Source organism: Ananas comosus, linkage group 7 (assembly GCF_001540865.1).
Source record: "Ananas comosus cultivar F153 linkage group 7, ASM154086v1, whole genome shotgun sequence".
Classification (NCBI taxonomy): Eukaryota; Viridiplantae; Streptophyta; class Magnoliopsida; order Poales; family Bromeliaceae; genus Ananas; species Ananas comosus.
In genome coordinates this window covers 7,921,406-7,949,219 of record NC_033627.1, presented here as the reverse complement: position 1 = coordinate 7,949,219, position 27,814 = coordinate 7,921,406, and the positions used below count along the sequence as shown (strand labels likewise).

At 38.0% G+C, this 27,814-nt stretch overlaps 1 protein-coding gene across 5 annotated transcripts; it reads right to left on the bottom strand.

The window, feature by feature from the left end:
* LOC109712738 (ribosome-recycling factor, chloroplastic) lies at positions 1-24,876 on the bottom strand. 5 transcript variants are annotated; one of them, XR_002216964.1, is made up of 13 exons: positions 24,686-24,872; positions 20,369-20,504; positions 20,210-20,279; positions 20,042-20,137; positions 18,181-18,278; positions 17,986-18,097; positions 9,910-9,951; positions 9,244-9,300; positions 9,106-9,156; positions 8,918-8,974; positions 1,596-1,652; positions 813-885; positions 1-645 (listed from the first exon to the last, which is right to left on the bottom strand). XR_002216964.1 is itself a non-coding variant. In XM_020236483.1 (12 exons), the coding sequence occupies exons 1-11, from the start codon at positions 24,762-24,764 to the stop codon at positions 1,635-1,637; spliced, it is 816 nt and encodes a 271-aa protein (XP_020092072.1). In that variant the 5' UTR covers positions 24,765-24,872; the 3' UTR covers positions 1-645; positions 1,596-1,634. The 5 variants fall into 5 exon arrangements, 3 of the variants coding, with proteins under 3 accessions (XP_020092072.1, XP_020092070.1, XP_020092069.1); XR_002216963.1 differs by having other exon boundaries at positions 10-714; XM_020236483.1 differs by lacking the exon at positions 813-885.

The window sequence follows — 27,814 nt, the reverse complement described above, 5'->3', positions numbered from 1 at the left end:
TTTGTTTCGGAATCAAATATAACTCTGCTCAAATTAATACTCACAGCTCACAAGTGGAAGTGGAGATTAGACAATGATAAAGCTGATGAAGCCTTGTGCTGATGATAGAAACCACAAATGAATTATTCTCTGCGCCAAGTTTTTCATTTTAAAAAGATTATCATCACAAGAAAAGCCACCCTTCTTAGCTTTTCTATATCCTTATTACTATTGACCATCCTGCGAAGATCGACTGGGTAGTAGCCCAAAAATCAATTTTGGTGTTGCACTGCAGCTCTTGGGCAAACACATTTGCAATAAAGCATGTATTGTGATTTAAAATGTTATGTTAAAATCTATAAAAAGTAAGTAAAATTAATGTTTTCAAATTCAAGTCTACTTTTAGATGTTGATCTACTATGATTATCATTCGATATTGTACTTTATAAATATAAAATCTGTAAAACCTTCGTGCAGTGGATGTACTAAAAGTTCACCTGGGACTTCCGCACTGGGACGTGATAGAAAACTATCCGAGTAATAATCTTCGTATCCCAGATGAAGAATTATAAGACGATATAGTTTTTGGCGGATGCGGTGAGAAGCCCCAATGAATTACCTCACTTTTAACTTGGCATAACTTCAAGAAAATCTGCTAGTGTTTCACTGTTTCATCAAAATGGAGAATGCAATAAAATTTTCAATATTCTTCCATGAAATGGTAAAATACTCTTCCTGCAATAGGAAAAGTGATATATAAACAGAATGAAACAAAATGGAGATTATGTGCAAAGAGTCCACAGAAAAAACTTCTCAATAATCTCAATGCTCACTGGTCCCAGCCTGCTCTAACCAAGAACCATCCAGCAATAACCAGCTGATATGCTCAGATAAAAGAACTGCAGACTGTCATTTTTAAAGAAGATTTACCGTATTCAATATAATTTATTAGTGACAAATAGAGAAAGAAATATTATTTATATATATATATATATATATATATATATAGTAGGTCTTATGCTATTAGGAGCACAGAGGCCTCCGTGCTCCTGAGCCGTTTTCGACAATGGAGCTTCCGAATCGATGATCGGCTTCGTTAGATTTGATCTAACATATTTGAAGTATTTAAAAAATAAATTTTGTGATTTTTCGATATCATTTACCTAGCGATCGAAAGGGTTCAAAATCAACAATTTTTAATGGTTGATTTATATCGTTTGCAAGTTTAACGGTGTAAAAGTATCCAAATCAGGTGAAATTTTGATAGAAAATGTTTCATACTATTTACTGCAAGATCAATATCTCTGATCGAAAATTTTAGTGTTATACCACCACTTTTTGTGAGATTTTTATTTTCAGCCCTTGATTTTGAACCCTTCGATCGTTAGATAAATGATATCGAAAAATCGCAAAATTTATTTTGTAGATACTTCAATACGCTAGATCAAGTCTAACGGGGCTGATCGGCGATTCGAAAACTTTATCATCGAAAACGGCTTAAGAACACGGAGGCCTCCGTGCTCCTAATGGCACACAAGACCTTCTCTCTCTCTCTCTCTCTCTATATATATATATATATAAGAAAGCAATAAAATTGGGGCAAAAAGGAACCATACATCTTAAACCACCAGTTGAAGCGACGCACACTATTAGAGCTACACAGTCAGCAACTCCTGAAAAAAGAAGTATATGCATATAAAAGCTGAAAAAAGTGTAAGGAGTAAAGGGTACAATAGAGAAAGAATTGCCGAGCCACCGGCACGGAGCATGTTGGTGTGGCATCAGCATGGAAAGGCACAGCAGCACGTGCTATGCCAATGCCGGCAAAGCCCTCTATGCCAGTGGCGCGCTAGTGGCACACTTGGCATTTATTGGCATGGCCTATTCTATCAATAGTCTATGAAAAATAGTATTTTAGAGTGTATCAGTGTTTCTAATTGTTATTAAACAGGCTCAAATAGCATATCTCACACAATGTAATAAGAATAAAGTAATAAACATCTTCACAACCAGGAAGATGATGCTATACATATATGAGGCACAAGCATGAAATGTAATTGAAGTTAGAAGTGGGTAAAAATTCATGGGAAGGCACTAATATGAGTACAGTCACTAGATCTAAAATGATAAAAAGGATACTAGGGAAAATCTACATGTATGTATTTTCCAACTAAAATTTAGTCGCACTATGCAATGAAACTCATTAATTAGATATGGGGTTTCCCAGCCATCATGATTGATAGCACTAATTAGACATGGGGTTTTGGCTACCTAGTCTTCCAGTACCCATTTTATTACAATAAAAGAAACGCGATTGGCTAGGTGGGAAAAATAAAAATTACAGCAGTTTCAGCAAAAACACTAATCCTTCATTTCATTTGCGACTGTTAGTGGGACAGAGTAATGTGTCACTTCTTTATGTAGATGTAAATCTCATCTAATTGATTGGAAGAGGAAATAATGAAACCGATGTTTCAAAGTCTATTGTGATTTAGTTGTCAACGTGTTTAGGAACTAGGGTACCAATGTAACCTACTATCCTACAGGCCAAGGATTTAAGCTCCGGGCACAGGATTGTGCCGAAAACTTGCCGGAACGGTACGGCATGGTGCGTACCGAGCTGTGTCGATGCGTGTCGGTCACGAAAAATACGTGCACCGATACATAATGGTATGAAATTTTACTTTCTTTATCAACATTCAACAAAATATTCTATTTACTTATTATGTATCTTCATCAAATTTTTTGAACTGTATTGAGTAAATTATTTACTAATTTAAAGAAAAGAGTTTTGAGTGGTGCTATCGGCACAAGGACTGTATCATACTGATATCTTATTGGCACGATACGACATGGTAGATATGGCACGGTGGATACATCCCGTGCCAATAGGCACTTAAATCCTTGCCATTGACATGATCCAAAGATCTACCACAGATTATCAAGCTTTGGTAGAAAACTTGATCTGTTCAGAACCTAAATCAGCCCAATCCATTTTGACATAAAAAGTCATTGTTCTAAATCCAAACCAAGGTTTAAAGTGTAGCCCCGTGTTGTAAGGCACGCGGCGGCAGAAGGTGGTGCGGTACAGGGGGGGTCTCGGACCCCCCTCCGTGCCGCACGAGACAGCGGCACGGCGCAGTGTACCGCGGTACAGTGCCGTGCCGGCACTCTTGCTTAATTTTATTTTTGCTCTCTTTTTTTTCCTGTTTTTTACTTTTTTTTTCTCTTTTTTTTGTTCTTTGGGTTATCCGAAGTATTCTGGGTACCCCACACCCCCACCCTCAAAGATATTGCAAATCAAAAATTTACTTATTAGGTAAGTCAAAAAAATTATAATTCAAATTTTTTTGTTTATCAATATACAGACAAAAGATTTGTTCGAACCCTCCGCTTCCACTACAGACATTCATTTTTTCTTCACAAACCCGCAAAATTTTTGGCGAATTAAGGGAAAAAATCAAACTCAATAAATAAATTTTGAGGCACATTAAACATAAAACTTTATTTTTGCGCTAGAAGATTGAAAATACTGATAAAATTAAAAGCTAAATTAAATCAATTGATATTTAAATTTATTTAATTTATTTTTCATATAATTTATTGCTTAATTTTTTTTTGGCCAATTTGCATAAAAAATCCACTTATTTTGGGCTTTTGCAAAATCGAGCCACCTTTTTCGTTTTTGCAAATTCGGTCCGCTTTTTCAGCAAACTGACCAAAATACCCTTATTACTTTTTCTCTTTCCTCTTTCTCTCTTCTCTTCATTCTCTCGTTCTTTTTTTTTTTCGCCGAAAAAAAAAAGCGACAGCCGAAGCACCGCCAGGCGGGCTCTTCTTCTTCTTCTTCCTTCAGGAGCAATTTTTTTTCTCTTTTTCTTTTTCTTCTTCTTCTTCCTCCTGCTGGAGCTTTTTTTTTTTTTTTTCCCCTCTTCTTCTTCTTCTTCTTCTTCTTTTTCTTCATGTAAGAGCACGGGGCGCGCACGGCGACTTCCGGCCTCGCCACGGAGCCCGACCGCTCGACCCCGACGCCCCGCTCAAGCCGGGGAAGCTCTACTTCCTCGTCGACCTCCCCTGCGCCGACCTCGAGCCCAACCACCGCCGCGAGGGCGCAATCGGCGCCGGCGCCGGCGCCGCGCGTTCCTACTAGTTGCCCGAGGAAGGCCGCGCGTCGGACTACGAGCCCGACCGCTCGACCCCGACGCCCTGCTCAAGCCGGGGAAGCTCTACTTCCTCCCCCGCGCCGACCCCGAGCCCGACCACCGCCGCGCGATTTCACCATTACACCATTAATGGTGTAATGGTGTAATTACACCATTAATGGTGTAACCATTACACCATTAATGGTGTAATTACACCATTAATGGTGTAATGGTGCACCATTACACCATTACGAAGAACCCGAGCAGCCGGGACAGCGAGCGCCCGCGCGAGACCGCCGGGTCGACGTGCGCCTCCTCCGCGGCGACGGCGACGGAGAGGGAGGCGTTGGCGTGCACCGGCCGACCTCGAGCTCGGCCGACCCCGACCTCCCCCGCGCCTCCGCTCGACCCCGACGCCCGCAGGCCGCCGCGTGCACCGGCCCCGTGCGTGCCGCGGCGCCCCCCGAGCTCCGCGGCAGAGCTCGGCTCGGGGGCGCCGTCGCCGCGGCAGAGCTTCGCCGCCGCTGCTGCCGCGGCGCAGCGAACGAGGCCGCGGCGGGCCGCGGCGTGGGCGGCGTGGGCGCGGCGTCGGCGTCAGCGTATACTATAAAGACAAAAATTGAAAAAGAACTGTAACAAAATGCTCATCAGCATTTGCTCATTAATATAATTGTTAAACATTGCAGCTATAGTTTGATGAAATGCAAAGCATGCATAATTAACTTCTTGTTTTATATGCAATAACCAAAATTGCTGGAGTTGAGGACCAAAAAAAAAAAAGATTAACTTACGGAATTATTACTCTGATCAATAAAGTTCCTCACTAAACTAGTGCTTCGAGAAATATCCTTAACAGCCCCAACAACCATGTGTATCGAATTCTTGTTCACGCCGACGCCGCGCCCACGCCGCCCACGCCGCGGCCCGCCGCGGCCTCGTTCGCTGCGCCGCGGCAGCAGCGGCGGCGAAGCTCTGCCGCGGCGACGGCGCCCCCGAGCCGAGCTCTGCCGCGGAGCTCGGGGGGCGCCGCGGCACGCACGGGGCCGGTGCACGCGGCGGCCTGCGGGCGTCGGGGTCGAGCGGAGGCGCGGGGGAGGTCGGGGTCGGCCGAGCTCGAGGTCGGCCGGTGCACGCCAACGCCTCCCTCTCCGTCGCCGTCGCCGCGGAGGAGGCGCACGTCGACCCGGCGGTCTCGCACAGGCGCTCGCTGTCCCGGCTGCTCGGGTTCTTCGTAATGGTGTAATGGTGCACCATTACACTATTAATGGTGTAATGGTGAAATCGCGCGGCGGTGGTCGGGCTCGGGGTCGGCGCGGGGGAGGAAGTAGAGCTTCCCCGGCTTGAGCAGGGCGTCGGGGTCGAGCGGTCGGGCTCGTAGTCCGACGCGCGGCCTTCCTCGGGCAACTAGTAGGAACGCGCGGCGCCGGCGCCGGCACCGGTTGCGCCCTCGCGGTGGTGGTCGGGCTCGAGGTCGGCGCGGGGGAGGTTGACGAGCGCGCCCCGTGCTCTTACAGGAAGAAAAAGAAAAAGAAGAAGAAGAAGAAGAGGGAAAAAAAAAATGCTCCAGCGGTAGAAAGAAGAAGAAAAAGAAAAAGAAAAAAAAAATTGCTCCTGCAGGAAGAAGAAGAAGAAGAAGAGCCCGCCTGGCGGTGCTCTGGCCGTCGCTTTTTTTTTTCGGAGAAAAAAAAAAAAAGAACGAGAGAACGAAGAGGAGAGAGAAAGAGGAAAGAGAAAAAGTAATAAGGGTATTTTGGTCAGTTTGCTGAAAAAGCGGACCGAATTTGCAAAAACGAAAAAGGTGGCCCGGTTTTGCAAAAGCCCAAAATAAATGGATTTTTTATGCAAATTGGCCTTTTGTTTTATAGATCTACTAATTTTTTGAAAAAATTAATTAAAAAATAATTTTTTCAAATAATTTTTAAAATAATTTTAAAATAATTTTTTTGTATTTTATAAAAGAAAAAATGTATTATGGTCAAAAGAAAAAAAGAAAAAAAGATGTCTTTGTATTTTAAAAATTCTAACCTATAAAAATTTCTATTCTGCATAAGGTATAATTGTACTTTATATATAAAAAAACTTACAAATATGTTAATTAATGAGTATAGTAAGCTATACATAGCAAATATTCATAATTATTTGATTAAATCTTTCAAAATAATATTATAAGTGCTTATTGAAATAAAAAAAACTAAAATAAATCCGTGCCAAAGCGTGCCAATAGGAGATCATGCGTATCTATCGGCACGCAAGCGTACCATGTGTCAGCACGGAAGCGTGCCGGTGCCGTACCGTGCCAGGCATACAGCAGCACGCCCCCGTGCTATGGCACTTTAAACCTTGATCTAAACCAACCCAAATCCAAAGCAATCCAAACACTAGGTGACAAAAATCACGGAAAATCAAAACCTAACAAACTGAAAGAAAGATGATTCGTAATACTAAATCTTAAAAGAAAAATATACTTATAGCATTAAAAGAATTTTAAATATCAACCATTTTAAGCCTACTATGAAGTTAACTTAGTACGGATTTGTAATACTAAATCTTAAAAGAAAAATATACTTATAGCATTAAAAGAATTTTAAATATCAACCATTTTAAGCCTACTATGAAGTTAACTTAGTACGGAATATCAATGTTTGATTTGAAAGAAAACTATTTAATACATCAATAATAATATTGCTAAGCTAGTTTACAGCCACTAATCAGTAGGAACAGCTTTCTGATTTCCCTACATTGCCTAATGTACGGTAGTATTTCATGAATTTTATCTTTACTAATATGTGAAATAATGTCTCACTCTTAACAATCTTGGATATTACTTCAAAGAAAGATCAACTCAATAGCCTATATAAATGTGACCAAATCAAAATAGAAAGATTTGGACCCTATAGAGGGTCAAAACTAGAAATATTGACCAGTTTACTCAATAATGAACCTTGTCCAGACCCAAATAACCTGAGGCACAAAAAACCCAAAGAAACCGGAATCCAAAACAACCCAAATCCAAACAAAGTGCCACAACCCAAATCCAAACAAAGTGCCACCTGAGAAGCCTGAGCCTGAACAAAGCAAAAGCCAAAAATGACCCCAAACTAAATGGCCCATAAGCAGAAGCACTAATAGCTTATTGGATTCCAGTTTAGATCTCCTATGAGTTATGATCTGATCTATTACAATCTTGAGATACGAAACTGTGATTTTCAAGGAAACTGTTATGCAAAATTTCTTGTGTTAAAATTAACTTTTGTCCCCAGTTCAGCTAACAGAATTGTGAATTAAAGTTAGCACTTACTGACTAACATCCAGCGGATTCTTTAATTTTAGTGAAATCTCCTATTCAATTTGAGGGCCCTATCTCAAAATGGTCTATAGTTGGAAGATTCTCTGCACATTTTTACCTACACTAAATAAGGGAAGTCACCCTAGAAACTGAACGTTCTTTCTACAGGTGAACTTTGAAACATGAGCAGGTACCCTCATTAAAATCAACTATTTGAAAGCAATGCATCAATGACTTGGAAACAAAACATATGTACTGAATCATTTCCCAGAGCCAAAAGGGACGTCCAGCATGTCTCGTTGGAGCATTAAGTTCATTAGAATTCTGCAAATAGGTCTCCAATCCAGTCCCCAACTAGAACAGCCGTAATTTTAAGTCCAAAACACCTTTGTCGTTTAATACTATAAGGTTTAGCTAAACCTTGAAATTTTTTAAACAACTAAGTGATAAATAAGGTACACGAACACTACCTGTGCATGCCTATTCCTTGTAATGGGACATTTACTTGGGAAAAAAAGAAGATTTGTAACTAACTAAAATATAGAATACAAAATGTGAAAAAAAAAAAGAACATAAAGCTTAGAAAACTTTCGATATTTATCACTTCTGAAGTATCGCCACGCACAGGATGGCTACAATTGGTTACAGACAATAGCACAGTGAAGGCATCCTGGAAAATTGTGGACCACAAAGATATTTATGTGGACAGTATCAACACAATAAATCTAATTAACAGAATGTATATCTTACCAATAATTTTCCATTGACCAACAATTGAAACAAGAAGGTAGAGTAGCAACAAAGTAAAGCTAAAAATGAGACAATTGCGATACAACAATTTTCAATACGAACATCTAGGATTTCCAAAAACAGTATTGGAGGAAATAAAATTTGCTATTATGAACTTCTAGAAAATGCAGCTATGGCATCCGTAAAAGTTGTTATCATGATAGAAAGTGTGGCAACTAAAGTCTGAATGGAGATAAGCAGCGCCAATGTCAGGAGATAAGAGCGCTCTTTTTATGTTTACCTTGGAAAAAAAGAATTGAACAAAAAAATTTCAACAATCTGCCCGCATTACGAGCCTAGTGAGCCTATACCTACTATGCGCACCATGCAAAGTTTCCAAGTATATTTTCCTATAAAGGATGTAAAGGATGTAAACACACTGCAGCTATATAGAGCAAGTGAGACACCAATGGATTTTGAAAATCATAAAGATAATCATAGGACTCCAAATCTTCTTTGCTCAAATTGGTACGATCACCAAAACCCTAGATAGGAAGGATTTAATAATTGAGATGTCCATCTATAAGTAACATTGTTGTTCAGTTTGTATTGTACTCGGAACTGAAGACAGAATCTAGTTCTAGAGAAAACATAGTGAAAATAAAACTACTACATGTTTATGAGAGAGATTTCACATTGTCCTTTTGCCAAACAGGAGAACATGTTTACGGAAAAACAGAGTATGTTAATCGACATGACTGTATAAGGCAGTTCAATATACCTTTTCCTTCTGTTTTTGCATAGAGTCAATCTTTTTCATGTACTCATCGGTCACTTTCTGCAAATAGTGAGAAACATATCACAGTTCCAGGTTCACAAATTAGTTGCACATCACTATTAGCTTAGGTGTAAAATGAAGTAATTATAGACATTGCATGGGACCACAAAGGCCAACTCATTAAATATCACCTGCAGATCACTTGATAAATCTTTGACATTATCTTCAGAAAGCTTCTTTTCCTGTGAAAGAAAACAGAAAGTAGAAGATAAATGGGGTTCTAAAATTAGAAGAATCCTGCCAGGAATTGCACAGCTTAAAGTGCAAACCTTCTCAAGTTTCTCATAGGCTTTAATTGCATCTCTCCTTATGTTTCTTATGGCAACCTGTGAACAGCAAATCACAAGCATGTTATTTAATTGACAAACTATATCGAGCTCAAGTGCTTTAACAGAAAAGACAATTTATTCTGACAGGACAAATTGTGTCCAACAGCATGGCAGAAACTGGAACGTGAATAACAACTATCCAAAATGTAATACCTGAGGAGCTATTATGATCAACAAAGACTACTAAAACTCAAAATCTATACTAATATCTTCATAATAACAGCAGTATCATAATATCATTCGAAGACATGATATACACAAGGATGTGAACCAAAAATACCACAAGCATATGCATGCGCCATTTCCCATGCCCATTCACATGTGCGCGCAAAGATATGCAAGAGAGAAAGGGAGGGGTAAGTAGTATGTAGTTTTATGGTTCATGAAGATCAGAGAACACCTCTCGCCTTCACGACCCATGTAGTTTATCAAAGAGAAACTTGATGAATGAATGGGTCCCTTGAAAGTGTATTCACATAATTTTCAAGTAATCTTCTTTTCTGATAATATCACTAGTGAATGACATAAACATTTAGCACTTACAAAAGAGAAAAGAAAAATGAAAAGTGCAGCATCTTAAGAAATACTTGAATGGTCAGATTTTACCTTTCCTTCCTCAGCTAGTTTAGCAACAACTTTTGATAACTCCTGCATCAGAAGACCTAGTGTTAGATACTGATATAATTCTGACAGCAGCTTTCTGAATGTTCTGCTGTACCATATTATTATACACCTAATTTTCACATGTTGGTATAATTGATTCACCCCAAACAAAGATTAGCAGAAGTTTTAGAAAAGGCACCCATTAAACATTAGTGTTAACAAGGATTTAGCTACTATGCATGCAGATGTCAAGACACAAAAAAGAATCCTTAAATTAATTGCTAGACTAATGACTAATCGAATACAAAAAAGAAAGAGAGAGGAGAAGAGAATTGCAAAGAGAAGTGAGGAGTAGGGTGTATAAGAGAAAGAGAGAGGAGAAGAGGAGAAGAGGAGAAGAGAATTGCAAAGGGAAGTGAGGAGCAGTGTGTAAAAGAGAGAGAGGGGAGAAGAGAATTGCAAATGGAAGTGAGGAGCAGCGTGTAAAGGCTTTAGGGTGGCTTGGATTTGGGATGGCTTCTGTAAGTCTTCTTCCTATAGAAATGGGTGCCTTCTGTAATGGAATTCTTTAAGTTCAAGAATATTATTCGGATATGGTTTTAGTGCGAGCCAATCACGACTGCTAATGGTACACAAGACTCTTCTGATCTACAGTTTTCAGAATAAATTGAGCCTGATGGCCTGATACTTAATCAAGACGACGAATGACCTTTCAGTAAAATCAAATCCCTATGAAATCAATCAGGCGTATATGTTTTATAACAGCTTGATATGAAACTTTCAACTTAAGGGAGATCCTAAGCTACTGGGTGAATAGTATTGTTTTGCTCTTAAGAATTGCATTAATGAGATATCATGTAGCATAGAGGATAAAGATTTACAGAAAGAGAGACGTTTATTCCATGTACAAGAAGTGGTTACAGCTGAGAGGTGATCCTGCGGTGGTACAACAGAAAGATAGGAGAATGTCCTACGGGACTAGATATAAATAGAATTTACAATGAGTCGTCGCTACTTTTACAAGAACAGTGGGATTTAAAGAGAAATTAAAAACCTTTTATGGCAAGGACTATTTAAGCCTTTCTCTGGAGTTTCTTGCAGAACATTTTTTCGATGCCCAATATGCTTGAAAGGAAGCGCATATTTATAATCGAAAGGAAGGTGCTTCTTGAATCTTCTAAAATGCTTTAGATTATAGTAGAGATTATCAGTCGTCCGTTATTATTGTCCTTTGGACTGAGGTGTTAAAGATGCCTTCTTAGTGCGCCTTTACGAAAGTAGTGAAGGGTGATAGAAGCTTGTAGAAGATGCTTTCTTAGTGGAGAAGAGCAGTGCTTGTACGGTAGATGTCTTAATGACGTGTCTATGTACGAATAAAGAAACCTTTGCTAATTTTTTTTTAAGCTTTACAAATGGCTTTGGATAAGTAATTTACATAACAAGGTTATGTTCCATAATACTATCATCTGAGAGATCACAACTATCCGGTCTTCTAAGACTTAATTGTATAGAGATCTCTGGTGAGTTATCACTAAGCTATTTCTCCGATAGGATATAGTGGGTCCTGTGATAGCGAAGGTAGCCAATCTTCTCTTACTGTTTTTAGAGGTTGATGGAGTCGCATAAGTACCTTTTCTATAATTTCTTCTATTTTGATTTCTTCTTATTTTTCCTCTTTTGTCGTTTCTTTTTCTTTCTTTTTCTTTTCTATTTTTTTCCTTTTTCTTTTTCTTCCTCTATTTTTGTTCCTTTTCCTTCGTCTTGAGTCCGTGTTGTTGATGTATTGGTGATGTAGTCTGAGAATTATCTTAAGCTTGACTAAAAGGTTGTGGTTGGTGTCTCGGAAGTAAACCTGGCAATCTTTATCTATACGCGCGGGTTATCCGCAATTTGTGTGTATTGATACTAGTTTTCTTACCCAAAAAATTATGAATAAAATAGGTAGGTACCCATTAAGTGGTAGGTATTTTGAGCAACAGAGCAATCCGCGAGTACCCCATATATTATTTTTAATTAAAAAATATATAATCTCTATGATATTGACTCTATAATGATAAAAAACTTTATTAATAAAAAATTTATTAATTTTATATCATGAAAATTTGGGATGATAAAATATTTTTATATTATATAATTTATGTGCTTTAAGATTTTATATTATTTATTATATGTTATGATATCTCAAACAAAAATTACGTTATGCTTTTAAAAATTTTATATATGTGTTTTGCATTTGGAAAGTATAGGAGTAAAAAATAAAACAAAAAATCTTGCAGGTAACCCGCATACCTACCCACTTGCCTGTGGTATGGGTAAAGATATTGAACATCCAAAAATTTATAGGTAAATTTTATCCATACCCATATGACCCACGAGTACAGTAAACTACCCGCAGGTTACCCAACCCACTCATATGCCAGGTCTACTTGGAAGTAGCATTTTGGAGTTCTTGATTTACGATGCGAAGTTCATGATTTTGAATGGAGAGGATATATAGTCTTTCTTCAAGTATGTGTATTTGGTCTTGGAGAGCCTGCTTTTCTTTAATGAGGCTTTGACTATGTAATTGAGATTTTGAATAGTTCTAGCCATCGTCTCACAATGGTCACAAAATATCACTTTTTATGTATCATGGGCTATAGTGATAGTTAGGAGGTGGTTCTTGAGATGTTCTTATGGAGGGAGAAATATGGAAATAAGGTCAAAGAAAATGTCAAGCTGTGTCTAGGGCTTCAGAAAGATTATTGAAGCCTTTGTAAAAAGGTTTAGTAATTCCATGAACAGAATCTAGAACTTCTAACCAAGTGTGAAAAACTCTGGTTTTCTTTCCATTAATAACTACATAAAAATGGAAATTACTGGACCTAGAAGTATGGAAATATCCTATAAGGGAATTTATACATGCTATAAAATATTTTTTATCAAAATCTTTATGTCCAGGTGTCCTATGGTAGGCGATCCAAAGATTGTCTATCAAGCAATTCTATTCTTCTGTAAGAGGTTTTAAATATTTTGACCTGAAAACTAAATATTGTATTGAGAGAAAGAAATTAGACTTCTTTTCCAAACTGTATTCTTCTTAGTTGAGTATGTTCTCTAGGTCTTAAGGTACTTTGTGTTTGCTCTTGTAGACATTGTTCATACCAACGTTGTTTCACCGGAGGATGTGTAGGGATGATGTCTTTTCCTGCCATGGGGGATTCTGAAAAGAAATTCATGAGATTAGTTTCTTTATACAGAATGGCTCTACTTAATTTATCAGCAAAGAGATTATCTTTTCTTTTAATATGTTCAAATTTTATATTTGGTAATACAGAAATTTTCTCTAAGATAATCTCTTTTGCTGCTAAATTAAGTAGAGTCGTTCTGTACAAAGAAACTAATCTCGTGAATTTCTTTTCAGAATCCCTAACAGCAGGAAAAGACATCATCTCTACACAACCTCCAGTAAAACAACGTTGGTATGAACAATATCTACAAGAGCAAACACAGAGTACCTCAAGACCTAGAGAACATAATTAAGAAAATACAGTTTGGAAAAGAAAGTTTAATTTCTTTCTTTCAAAACAATAATTTAGTATTCAAATCAAAAAAATCCAAAACCTCTTACAGAAGAACAGAAATGCTTGATAGACAATCTTTGAATCGCCTACCATAGGACACCCCAGACATAAAGATCTTGATAAACAATATTAGAATCTATAAATTCCCTTATAGAAAAAAATAGGAGTTTTCCACACCTGGTTAAAAGTTCTAGATTCTATTCACGGAATTACTAAACCTTTCTACAAAGGCTTCAATAATCTTTTCTCAAGCCCCAGATATAGCTCGACATTTTCTTGGACCTTGTTTCCATATTTCTCCTTCCATAAGAACCTCTCAAGAATCACCTCCTAACTACACTATAGCCTATGATACACAAAAAGTGATATTCTATGATCATTGTGAGACGATGACTAGAACTGTTTAGAAGCTCAATTACAATAGTCAAAGCCTCATTAAAGAAAAGCAGGCTCTCCAAGACTGAATACCCATACTTGAAGAAAGACTGCATATTCTCTCCATTCAAAATCATGAACTTAGCATCGTAAATCAAGAACTCCAAAATGCTACTTCCAAGACACCAACTACACAGCCTTCTAGCCAAGCTCAGGATAATCCTCAGACTACATCACCGGTACAAGCTCTATCAAAGCACGAACTCAACACAAAGAAAAAGGAATAAAAATAGAAGGAGAAGGAAAAAGAATAAAAATAGAAGGAAAAAAAAAGAGAAAAAGAAACAACAAAAGAAGAAAAAGAAAAAAAATTAAAATAGAAGAATTATAGGAAAGGTACTTATGCGACTCCAACAACCTCTAAAACCATTAAGAGAAGATTGGCTACCTCCGCTACCACAAGACCCACTATATCCTACCAAAGAAACAACTTCTAATGCTATCTCACTAGATATCTCTGTATAATCAAGTCCTAGAAGACCGGGTAGTTTTCATCTCTCAAATGATAGTATTATAGAACATAACCTCAACACAGAAATTACTTGTCCAAAGCCTTCTGTAAAGCTTCAAAAAAAAGTTTCAAAAAAAAAGTCCGCAATAGTCTCTTCATCCGTGCATAGACACGTCATCAAAACATCTACCTTACAAGTATTACTCTTCTCCACTATACTCTTCTCCACAAAGAAAGTATCTTCTACCAGCTTCTACCACCCTCCACTACTTTCCTAAAGGCGCACTAAGAATGCTTTTAACACCTCAGTCCAAAGGACAATAATGACGGACAGTTGGGAATCTTCACTATCATCTAAAGTATCCTACCCTTCGACTATAAATATGAGCTTTCTCTCAAGCATAGAGGGTATCAAAAAAAGGATCTGCAATAAACCTCACAGAAAGCCTCAAATAGTCTTAGCCATAAAAACCTCTTTGTTTCTCTTTAAATCCCACTATTCTTGTAAAATAGCCACCAATTATTGTAAATTATCTTTATATCTAATCCTGTAGAACATTCTCCTACCTTTCTATTGTACCAGCAAGATCACCTCTCAGCCGTAACTACTTCCTATTCATGGAATAAACATCTCTCTTTTCTGTAAGTCTTTATCCTCTATACTTTATATTGTCTCATTAATACAAATCCTAAGAGCAAAGCAATACTATTCACCCAGTGGCTTAGGATCTCCATTAAAGTGAAAGTGAAAGTTTCATATCAAGCTGCTATAAAACATATACGCCTGATTGATTTCATAGGGGTTTGATTTTGCCAAAAGCCCATTCACTATCTTGATTGAGCATCAGGCCGTCAGGCTCAATTCACCCTGAAAACTGTAGATCAGAAAGGTCTTATGTACCATTAGCAGTCTTGATTGGCTCTCACTAAAACCAAGTCCAAATAGTATTCTTGAACCTATAGAATTCCATTACAGAAGGCACCTATTTCCCTAGGAAGAAGACTTACAGAAGCCATCCCAAATCCAAGCCACCCTAAAGCCTTTACACGTTGCTCCTCACTTCCCTTTGCAAATCTCTTCTTCTCTCTCTCTTTTACACGCTACTCCTCACTTCCCTTTATAATTCTCTTCTCCTCTCTCTCTTTTACACGCTGCTCCTCACTTCCCTTTATAATTCTCTTCTCCTCTCTCTCTCTCTCTTTTTTGGTAACCTAACCCACCTGAATAAGATGATAATCTAAACCCTAAACCCTATGCATCATGTCGACCACCAGCTCTATTAAACCACTCTTTCAATAAGATCATGGTGAAGTCATTGACTGGTTTAATTCAAATTTTCCTCTCAAATTCATGACGATTTCAAAATATAACAAGCTATATTTTTCTTGAATTGTTTAAGTGCACTAATAGTGATATAGTTCCTACACCATCCTTAAGATTAATAAGGACAGATGAGCCTGTTAGAATGTTGAAAGGTTGCCCAAACAATCTCATTTTAACTTATTTTAGGATGACAAATAAAGTAGGTGATTATGACATTTGCTTCTATTAGATTAATGTCTACCTAATCATTAAACAATCTAGTCTTTTGTTGACCTGGCAAAGTCGTCTTATTTAAGAAAGTATCATCACTAGAAACCAAACAAACTAGAGAACTTTTATTTTTTTGCCATGCTGAAGGCATCATTGGTGCCGAACTACATGTAGCCCACAAGAGTCTCTTGTGATACTTTAATGTTCTAATGCACAGTGTATTTCTAACTTTCTTGGTCTACAATGATATACGAAAACAGTAATTACAACATTATCCATCTCTCCATTGGATCGAACAGCAAGGAAACAAAGATTATGAGTTATGGCCAATAATTCCATCAAGTTTTCTTAAATTGTTATTAAAATTACATAAATCGTGTTTTTTTTCCTTGGCAAACCTTCTGTGTTATTAAAATTTAACATGCAAAAATTACAACTAATGCACAGGTACTTATATTCTCACATAAATCATTGATATCAATATATTTTGTTCCAACTTATGCGGATGGAATGAAATCAATTTCCATAAACTTTAACCCTCAACTTCATCAAAAATATTATTCAAATACATTTGAAAAAAAGAACAAGTTAAGAGCATTCAAAGAATCACAAGATCTTCTCAGATGATAAAAAAAAGAAGGAAAACGACTCATGCCATTGGCCAAGTATTAGTGGCGGTGCCAAAACTGGGTCGGCAAAAAGAAGTCCTTCTCTATGCTTGTAGCTATAAACGTACCATCAACTAATTGTTGGGAATATCAGGGGTTTTAAATTGACTAAGCACCAAAAAGCTTTCGGAAAAACACTAGCAGATTAATAAATATGATAAATTACTATTTTAATTTACATAGAGAAATGGCCTGGGTCAGAGTCATCTTCTCTTAGAGAGTCTTACAGTAGTATTTTCCCCCTTTACGTGCCAAATTGTAAATCTCAATGGTAGCTCGATCAACAAACAAAATTGACCTTTACCCTCCTAATTTTCTTCATTAGCACAAGGATTGGAAAAGTCTTAATGGTGAATTGTGGTTGCTTGTGGGATATCATAAATAGGAAAAAAAATGAAATGTTGATGAACGGGATGCTAAGCATGTGGGAAGAGAAAAAGTAATCTCTCTATCAAAATAAGCACCATAGCAAATCAGAGAATTTTCTCCCTCCACTTCAACAATTTTACATATAAATAAAGTGGTAAGGTGGGAATCGTAGCTTCCAACAGTCCTCACGTTTCACAATTCACACACAACCGTGGAGGATGAGGATAGTTAAAAAATACCCTATAAAGTTTTTTAATTGTAAGAATAGACATTTAAAATTTCTATTTATAATAAATTAGGCCTATAAGGTGAATGATTTACTACTTTTAAATTCACAGCATTCTAAAAGCAGTAAATCATTCACCACTTTCACCAAAGTAATATATTTTTCTACCTTCGAACTCCGAAGGATATATAGCATTGAACATTAAAAATAACGCTTGTAGAAAGGAGTATATGATTTACCACAATTAGAAAGCGGTGAATCATTCACCGTACAAGACTAGGTTTGTAAATAAAATTTTTGAAGGACTATATTTATAATTATAATATCTTTTAAGCCTAAATAAAAAAAAAATCGTCAAAAAAAAGTTTGAGGGTGCACCAACGAGTAATTGATAGGTAGAACTTCTAATTACAAATTTGAAATCACCATTGGTAACTATGGGAACAGCTTAACAAAATACAGATGCTTGCAGTTTAAGTGCATATAAGAATGGAAAAAAGAAAAAGAAAGAGGACACAAAAAAAATAACCTAAGCAACAAGACCACCAATTGGCTATACAATTAAGTACCAAAATTATTAAAAAATATATATATCTAATTAGTAATATTAAAGCTAAAACCATATTACTCCTCCATTACATTATGTGAAAGAGAATATTTGCAGTTTAATTAGATATACCAGGTCGTAGATGAAGGAAAATCTCAGTTTAAAGTAGACTTGGGGGACTCCAGTCACCAACACTCACTCACAGATTTGTAATATTTTTGAAAATAAGGTTGCAATTACATGCATTTCTTTTTCAAAGAAAAGATTAAGATAGCAAAAGACAAACCTTTCTTCGCTCAGATGTCAGTTGTGGGATGCTCAATCTTATTACTTCTCCATCATTGTTTGGTGTTAAACCAATATCAGAGTTAACAATCGCCTTTTCAATGGCTTTGAGACTAAAAACATATGAAGTAAAAAAAAAAAAAATTAGAACAGCATATCAAATATGAAAGCTTTACTAATACAGGTAGAGTTTTACCAAGACTTGTCGTATGGCTGAACAAGAAGGGAACTTCCATCTGGAGTGCTGATCTGTGCGATGCTCTTTAAGCTTACTGGACTTCCATAATATTCAACCTGGAAAATAATAAATATCAACAGTTGAAAACCAATTGTGATGACTGCAACTACATGCATCTTTTCAGGGAGCAGTTTTAGCTCTAGGATAGATGGAGTAACTAACTTAGACGATAAGTAGCATAGTTTTAATGGCAACAAGACAAAAATCTTATGTCCATCGATTACGAAAACTAATATGTCACAAATTGAAAATTATCTCACAAAGAAATATGAATAAACAGAATATGTTCAAAGAGTAGCTAAAATCAATATTCCAGATTAATTGTTGTAGGAGAATCTCGTAATATTGTAAAATCTACATTGTTGCAAGGGATGGTGGCATAACTGTCACATATTTACCCGTATGCAGTCTAGTCAAAATTATCAATGAAAGGGCAATTCTCACCTACATAAACAAATTTAAGCTACACATAAAAATGGCGGATTGAAAAAATTTGGGCATTTTAATTTTTTTATTGAAGTGGTGAGAAGTTGTACCCAATTATCCAGTGTTAGAAAGAGACAAATGTAGAGGCATCGAAAACAGAAGGTGCTGGTTCAGCAAGATTGTACTATCATCGATAATTTCTAGTTTGTACAGCAAAGCAATAGTTCTTTTATTTTGACTAACCAATATAAGAGACAATGAGGAGCTACATCTGTCTATTATCAGCTACAACCAAGAAAAAAAATTCAGTTTGACATGAGCACAATTTTTCGAGCCACTTCAATAATTTCTTCTTCGCAAAGTTGTGTATTAAAGAGAAGCCACTTAACTTCATAGAGATACGAAAAATCATTTAGACCCTGGTTCAACATTTAAATGATGTTCCCATAATAAGCACAATTAACCCAAGGCAAACCCACCATTACGCCTTTAATTATGATAATAACTTCTTGCCTGTATTTCATATAACCACCTTCTTAATGTGAAATGAAAATTTCAAATAAAAGACATAAAGCATGCTAGATTATTAAATTTTTAATCATTTCACTGGGAAGCTACAAAAGATGTACAATCTCTGATGAAAAATTAATGAAAGGGAGAACATAACACTAACTGACCATATTAGGGAGGATGGTTTGCAGTGACAAAGTAATTACATGGTGGCAAAACAACTCTAGAGCCATATGTAAGATGGAATATAATGAAATAGAGCCACTTTGGGGTTCCCTATGAAATGAGGCATGGAACAGAGCCACTACGAAGAAGTTCCGGGAGTTACGAAGGAAGCTTCGGACTCATATTGTTCATGGGTTGAGAACGGGAGATTCGACCTCATAGAGTTCAACTCCCGTTGTTCGTCAGTAGCTCAGTGGTAGAGCGGTTGGGAGTGAATGGAAAGGAAAAAACAAAGGATGAATTCCACTTTCACTTTAAAGAGACATGCTATAAAGATAGTCCAGTTCACGAAGATTCTTATCTTGATACCTTTTTTTTCCGAATGAGGTTATTTATCGAATCAACCAACAGACAAATCTGTAGCCCAGGTGATTCACTGCCTCCCTCTGGCCAAAATGGGATGAATCTTCTCATGCAGCTTTTTTCTTATTCAGGGCGCAGTGAAGCCAATTTCCATCAAGGGGCTAAATAAGGGGGAGGATATGTAAATTTTCGCTTTTTGGCATTTTATATATGCTAAGGGTTTGCCTTGGATCGTGCTCATACTGTCGTATTGAATGATCCCGGTCGATTGCTCATATAAGTTGCTAGACAAACTATTCAAAATAATAAAACTTAAAAGATTACATAAATAGCAACAAAAAATTCTATCTTGTACCTCAATTCTATCGAGCATAGCTGGGTTTGCTCGCCCAGTCCTCACTGCATTAAAACTACCTCGAACAGTTTCAATGGTCTTTTCCATCCTTTCTTTCTACAATTAAGTCAGTAATTATGCAACTAGGTAATGTGCCAATTATACTAAACAACCATAAATGGTACTAACCACATCCCTCTCAATCAAGGACTTCTCTGCCTCAATTTCTTCAATGGTTGCACATCTCAAGAATCCTGGTCTGAGAGTCAGGTAAAAGCATGCTTATGGAAGGAGTTGCATATGAAGTTTCCAGTAGAAGGACAAAACCATTAAAACCAAAGCACATGCCTCTTTTTTCTGTTTCTAGTATCCAAGGGCTTTAGAAAGAATGCAGTTGATCCCTCTTGCAGTAGCACATAGTTTGCAGTAGAGCTCCAACAAACTACATTTGGTGAGAGACAAAGGAATCCAGAGCGACTCTTTCCTGTTCAATAATAACAAGATAATTGCTCGTCTTTTGCCATGATGGAATGGGCAAACTAGAAATAGTGAGAATTCAGCACTGAGCATTCTGGGGAGTCTATATTACTACAAGAGTTCTTTTCTCACTCAATTAGGAGATAGACTTACAGTTGTCATTACATTGAAATCTTTGTGGTTAAGGGCATGTTTGTTTCAACGTAAGTAGACTTGGGATGGAAGTGGACTTTGGGTTGAAGTGCAGTTAGGGTGAAAATTAATTCACTTCCGCTGTTTGTTTCTAACTGTGGAAGTGCAGTTCTGCGAGTTCTGTTGTTTGTTTGGTAGGAAGTAGGTGACGTAAAAAGTGTAGTTCTCCACCCCCGGTATACTTACCTCTGAAGTGATATCATTGTCTACTTTGTAACTTAGTGAATAATAAATTATAATAAATAAAAATTAATATAATTATGTATGTAAATAATTATATATATGTATAATTATAAAATAACATTTTAAAAAATTATATTATTTGTTTGCATATAAATTATAATAATGCAACAAATAAAATTCTAAAGTTAAAAAATTATTAACATTTAACAAATTCATTTTTCATCATTTTCTAAATATACAAATTAAACAAAAAATATATTAAAACTTATCTAACCAAATTTGATCATATTTTAGGCATACAATCAAAATAAAAAATTTAATTACTTCCACAATTGAATATATTTGGATGAAAGGAAAGGGTAGAGAAGAGGGTAATCCTAACACATCAATTCACACTCTTGCCTCTTTTCACCTCACCGAAATTGACTTCGCCCCATGGGAGGGGGAAGTCAATTTCATTAATTTGGGTGAACTAGATTTTCAAGCGTAATAAAATTACGGTGAACCAAACAACGAAAGTGGTCAGTTTTCACCGAAAATTACTTCCCCCTTTCCACTTCCACCCAACTTCCGTGCAAACAAACAGGCCCTAAATTGCACGAAACTTTATAACTGCTTAGTAGCAAACTTTTATTATATAGGACAGAGATTTACATGCCAATATATGACTGCAGATAAAAAATAAAGCGAAATATACTTAGAAATAGAAAACCTAGAAGGGCCCCTGAATCTAACCGGGCACCATAATGCTATCTTATTTCAACAAGATTCTGTCTAATTCCTCCTGTTCTTTTGTTTTGTTTTGTATTGTTTTGTTTTGCTTTCTTTTTTTTCTCTAACCTTTTATCTCATCAGCCAGACATAAGGAACTTAACAGGTTGACAAACAATTAACACAAGAAGAAAAGACAATAGAGCGTGAAGCATATCATGAAAAATACAAATATTCAAACTAACAAACTAGAAAAAGTGTACCATAGGTTTACTTAGGTGTACCGTAGGTTTACTTTAAAGAACCAAATGGTTGACAATCATGACAAATTTGTAAACCTCATTAAGAGTGTAATCAAGAATATCAAGCATAATTGCTTGGTGTCAACTGACTAGGTATCATTCTAATATATGCAAAAAGTTGAAATTCAGAAGACATGGTTTTCATTGTGATAATGATATATGATAGTTAAACCAAGCAATTATGGATTTAAAGCACCATACGTATTACACTATTATGTCCCAATTTTGCATATAAATGTCTAAAAAGAGTATGCATGCACTTGTATCACGAGCGAAAGAACACAATAGGCACTATTATACAATAAAGTAGTTATTGTATGCCTTTAACCTGCACGCTTGCTTCTTTGTAAGTTGAGTTTCCTTTTGAGTTGTATCATAATTCTAATCCCCAGGTACATCAAGCATCTAGAAAACAACAAGACTATAGGGAGATAAGAGAGGGTTTGCAAGTGTTGTCAACTGGGTACCCATGGACGGATGATGATATGCAATCACAATTCGATAGAACTTTCGCATTATCATATCCATCATATCAACATGGGTTTTACGAAAAGATGCATGCTCTATGTTGGACTCTTTCGCTACATCAATTCGCAGCACTGATGATTAATCTCAATGCACGGAGTATCAGTTGGTGCACGAGAAGCCCGATCACTAATTCACTATCCATTTGTAACGTCATATAGTGGAAATTCGTATGGTCACTCCATGTCCACTGATTCATATGAACATAGTGAATATACTGTCTACCCATATTATGGTGCTTCTATTCTATACCATACTTATCCTAATGGGGTTTCAACCTCAGTGCCGGTACAAGCAATTGTTGTCCATTATGCCCACAATCTGAAAGCATATGTAGATTACATACAATGAAACAACGCTATGTACTGGCACTATATAACCTTCTCGTAGTACAAGCAATATTTACACCAAAATTGTAATGTCAATTTTGTGTCTACAGATTACTCTATGCCATATGATCCACCTCGACGATCTATGTGGACTAAGTAGTCATCGCTCTGCCAAGATATAAATTTAAATTATTATTGTAATTATGGATCTTCTAATTGTATTTTAGTTTTTGCTTTCAACGAACTATAATTATATTTTACTTGTAAAGAAGCCTACAACTATATTAACTAGTAGATGTAGTAGGCTATCTTTGCCAGTAGGTCAATCAATACATAGCCAAAGTTTATAATTACTATCATAAAACTTTCAAAATAACATTACAAAACCTTATTTGGAACTAAAAAAGTTGAATAAGGTCATGCACTCGTGCCAAAGTTTGTTTGAGTGTACCATTAGGAGGCCTTCTGTGCCTAAGAATGTAAAACGGGCACGGGCCGCCTGGCCCAGCACGACCCTAGGCCAGGCCATGGCCCGGAACGGGTACTATAGCACATGTGTTTGGGCGGGACGACCCAGCTCTTAGGTCTGTGCTGGGCCTACCCCCACACAGCCCGCCGACAAGATCTGGCCTTGCCTAAGTCATACTTGAGCCGTGCCGGGCTAAGGAGTAGGCTCGTGGCTCGGCACAACACGGCCTATACAGGCCGTGCTTGCCGGGCCGACACGGCCAAGCAAGAAAGTGAGGCCCTTTGAGCCTGACTGGACATCCAGGCCCAAAGGGCCATTATGTTTAAAGCCAAGACCCAGGCATGGCCCTGTCCTGGACACCAATATAGGCTTGGCTCTCCCTAGAGCCAGGCCTATATTGGATTTAGTCCTGGCCCTTGGGCAAGGCCTAAAAGACCATCCCCAACCCCAAGGGCAGACCCTTGGGGAGTGGACCCAAGGGCTCAATAGCCGTTGGCGACCTCTTTTTTTTTTTTCTTTTTTTTCATTTGAAAGAAAACTGTAAGACACTAAAAGGGCCTCTTTTGGTCAAAATGACCAAAATGCCCTCTCTAACATTCAATTTTCTAACCATCAAAGAGGACATTTTGGTCCAAAAAATTAAAATTTATAACTTCTAATTTATAACTTTTTAATTTTTTAAAAAAATTTCTAAAAAATTTTACAACTGTAAGTACTCCTACAAATCTCCAATTTCATCACAACAAGCAAATCCTTCATTCTATTTATTCTCCAATCATTAATTCTCTCTACTCCCAAATTTTCAATATAAAATTTTCCTTCTCTCAAGTTTACTTTACAAAACTTTTTTAATTTTTCAACAAATCTTCCTACAAAATCTCTCCACAACCCCGCCATTGAAATCTCATACAATTGAAATGAGAAAATCACATACCATTTTAAGGTTTTCAATAATAAAGATTTTAATTGCTTAATCTGTAGGAAACTAGGAATGTCAACCAGGAGGTACGTACGAGTGAAATCAGCCTATATAAATTGTGGCAGATGGAAGACAGAAGGTTTCTAAAGTGCCCCCTATTTAAATAAGTGTATTTGATCTCTCATGCAAAGTAAGAGGGATCGACTTCTTTCGTCGGTACACAGTCAAACACTCCACTAATGGTGACGAAAGAAAATTCTAAGTTGCAGTCGATTCTTGATGCCAATCTCACCCCAAAAAAGTAAAGAAATATGTTCTCAATTCAAAGGATAAGTTCCAATCTTCCTAGCCCGAACAGTGATAATTTATCCCAATGACACTTCCACTACTTGACTCCCAACTCTATTTCGTATGTGGGCCTAACATGTTCCACAGGCTAATCGTTAGAATCATAACAAACTAACCTAATAATTTTATCCAAGGATTATGATGAACAAAGCACTTGGAAGAAGTAACTAATTGAAGGTTCGAGGAGTAAACGTAAAGAGAAAAGGGTGCCTGCTCGCTGGGAGAGGAGGAAAGAAGAAGGCGACAGTCGAGACCGAGCGGCGGCGGGCGATGAGGATTGAAACGCCATTTTGGGGCTGCCAGAATCCTGTGCGGAAGGGTCGGATGTGGGTAGCGAGGAAAGCGAGACGGACAAGAAGAGCGTAGTAGCCCGTAGAGCGGATAAGGGGCGGGATGGGAGGGAGGAGGACGCCTTCCAGAACTCGGCACGCGCAACTCACGTGGGAAGTGAAAATGGAATCGGACCGTCGAGGATCGTTCACGAGTATTCACTAGATGTGCACTGCGTGCAACAGTGTTGTACATCATTTCTTATATCTTCCGATTAAAGAATTGGTAAAATTTTTTGGCCAATTTACATAAAAAATTCACAAATTTTGAGCTTTTGTAAAATTATGCTGCATTTTTTTTATTTTGTAAATTCGGTCCGAATTTTCATACCTTTATTACTTTTTTCTATCCTCTTTCTCTCTCCTTTTTTCTTTCTCTCATTCATTTTTTATTCTCTCGCCGAGGAAGACAACGGAGGCAAAAACAACCCACCTAGCCTCTCACCCTCATACCCTCGCCCTCGCCCTCGCCCTTGCCTTTGCCCGCCCACCCCTACCTTCTTCACCTCCGAGCCCGCTGAGGCCGCGCCGCGACTCTTTTTTTTTCCTCTCCGACCTTTCTCCACCGTCTCCGATGATGATGCCTCTCTCGCCCTTCTCGTCCTCTCCCTTTCCCTCCTCCTCTGTTGTCTCCGACAACAACGTATCTTCACCGACGTCGACGCCGCGGAGGTTCCTGCGGCGCCGCATGTCACACCTCGGATTACCACAGTTCTCCGGGCACACTAACAGACCCGCCGTATATACAGAAATTTTTCCTGTATACAAAGCGATAATTGTACTTGTAAACAAAACCAAGCTACGACGACAAGGTAAAGAGCTGCTAAATAGAAAAATAAACATATAAATAAATCTTGAGGGGTTCCTGTACATACAAAATGTCTATACCTAACTCGCTCCAGCGAGTACCACGACAACATCACAGTATGTACAAACAAAACCCAACACTACCTCTGGATAGGTGCTCCTCTAGCTGGCAACCAAGGAAGGGATGGCTCTAACTCGCGACTCCCTTGCCTCGGTCTGAATCCATAACAGCAGCAGCTGCCAACGAAGACTCTGCAAAAAGGGAGTCAACAACAAGGTGTGAGAACTACTGCAAATAGAGTAGTCCTCAGTGGGTACCGTCACCGACCTCAACGGTTCACCCACTAAGTCTATAGAAATACGTGCAAGAGATAGCAAAAAAAACTGGAATGAACTCTATAGCTACATGCTACTATACTATCTGTCACGCCCCGGGACCGACCTATTTGGTCGGTTTGGGCACGTCGAACACACGCCGAACGGACAGCACCTCCCCTGTCTGCCCAAGGCTCAACACAAGTAGAAATCAAGTATATAGATTGCACAAGAGGAAACATAACATATATGGTTTCCACGAGGACAAGCAGTAGCCAAAAGTGAAAGATTCTAAATTAAACATCCATACAAGTATAATGATTAACTTTTAACCACATACATGCATTCAACCTTTACATTTACATTCTTTTCATCATTTCTTTTACATCACATGATTTTTCAAAATATAAACTTTTACATCATTTGTTACATTTATAATACTAATATCATCAAATACAAAAGATGATATATGGGGAATGCAACTAAATAAATATGGAACTGACTCGGGCAGTCACTGTCCATGGCGCGATACTTTTACTGCGATCGTCGGCCGGCTCACTCGGTCCCGGCTCTGTGAAAAATAGTGGGGTGAGAACTACAACAAAGTTTCCAGTGGGTTTGTCCGCCGACTTCGCCGACTTTTCCACTAAGTCTAAATCAGGCATAATAGAAAAATAAACAGATAAATAGTAACCAAACTATACAAATGTAGCTAATATGTCTGAACAAGATATAATCAACAATAATGCTCAAATAGAATGCTCATGATGCATGCAAGATCACATTTCCAGTACTCAATCTCTTGGCTAACTTGTAGGTTTTGCCCGAAGCAACTCACCAACTCAAAATCCCTAATATCGGGAAGACTCCTACAACCCGACGAGACCGTCCTCTGGGAAAACACCAACCAAGGATGACTACTCCGGAGCTCATCTGTCACGCCCGCGACAGACCGCCAATTTGGACAGGATCGCGGCGCCGACGACAGACCGCCGAACGGACCGGGGTTTCCCCTATACGCGGATAGAGTCTCCCCTATACGTTCTAGGCGTCGCAATCCAAACAATCAACTAATGTTCCAACTAGGAACGGATATCAATCCAGATTACATAAGGAAGTATCAAATACATAGAACTAACTGTTATTACACGCATTCACTTCATGCAATATTTCTCTTTTACATTTGCTTAACTTCCAAATACAATTACATTATTACAATTTATTACAAGTTTGCACTTTGTCTCTAAACCCCTCAAGCTAGACCACCGACTCGGGTACTGCTACCTCGGTCTCTGGGGTAGGGCGCTATCTACGAAGCTACACCCTCGCCTTGCGCCGCCGCGCCGCAAACGTACAACCTGAAAACACCCCAAAACAACGTGGGGTGAGAACCAACTCCATGGTTCCCAGTGGGTACGGCCACCTAAGGGAAAAGCTCGACCGATAGGTCCGAGGAGGCGCTGCAATATATTAGTTCAACAATATACAACAGATATATATATTCAATTGAAATACATGACATGCCTCACGATATGCGATATGAAAATCATGCAACTCTATGCAACAACTAGTAGATCAATTGATTCTACACTTTACTTGGCTACTCTTAGCTCATTTCATCAACTCTAAGGTCAATTACCTTAGGATCTCAACTCAATCCACTGGCTTCTAAGGTCTCTATTACCTTAGCTCTTGCCTCTATCTCTAGCTCATAAGGGTTCCTCTACCCTATCAAAGATAACCACCCGACTCGGCTCCGAGTCAATCATCCGCGGATAGCCCGCGCACTGGCTGCTCATCTGTGAGACCCCAGATAGTCCTATATATGAGATATAATAGGGCTAAACTCTTAACCCGGTTTAAGCATTTTGGGTGGTGGCAAGTCCCA

Coding starts and splice junctions, on each gene's coding strand:
- LOC109712738 (XM_020236480.1), bottom strand. CDS start 24,764: ATGGCGTTTCAATCCTCATCGCCCGCCGCCGCTCGGTCTCGACTGTCG. Junction 20,280..20,368: donor ACTAGAAACAGAAAAAAGAG/GCATGTGCTTTG, acceptor CCTGACTCTCAG/ACCAGGATTCTTGAGATGTG. Junction 9,301..9,909: donor AACTAGCTGAGGAAGGAAAG/GTAAAATCTGAC, acceptor TGCTGTTCACAG/GTTGCCATAAGAAACATAAG.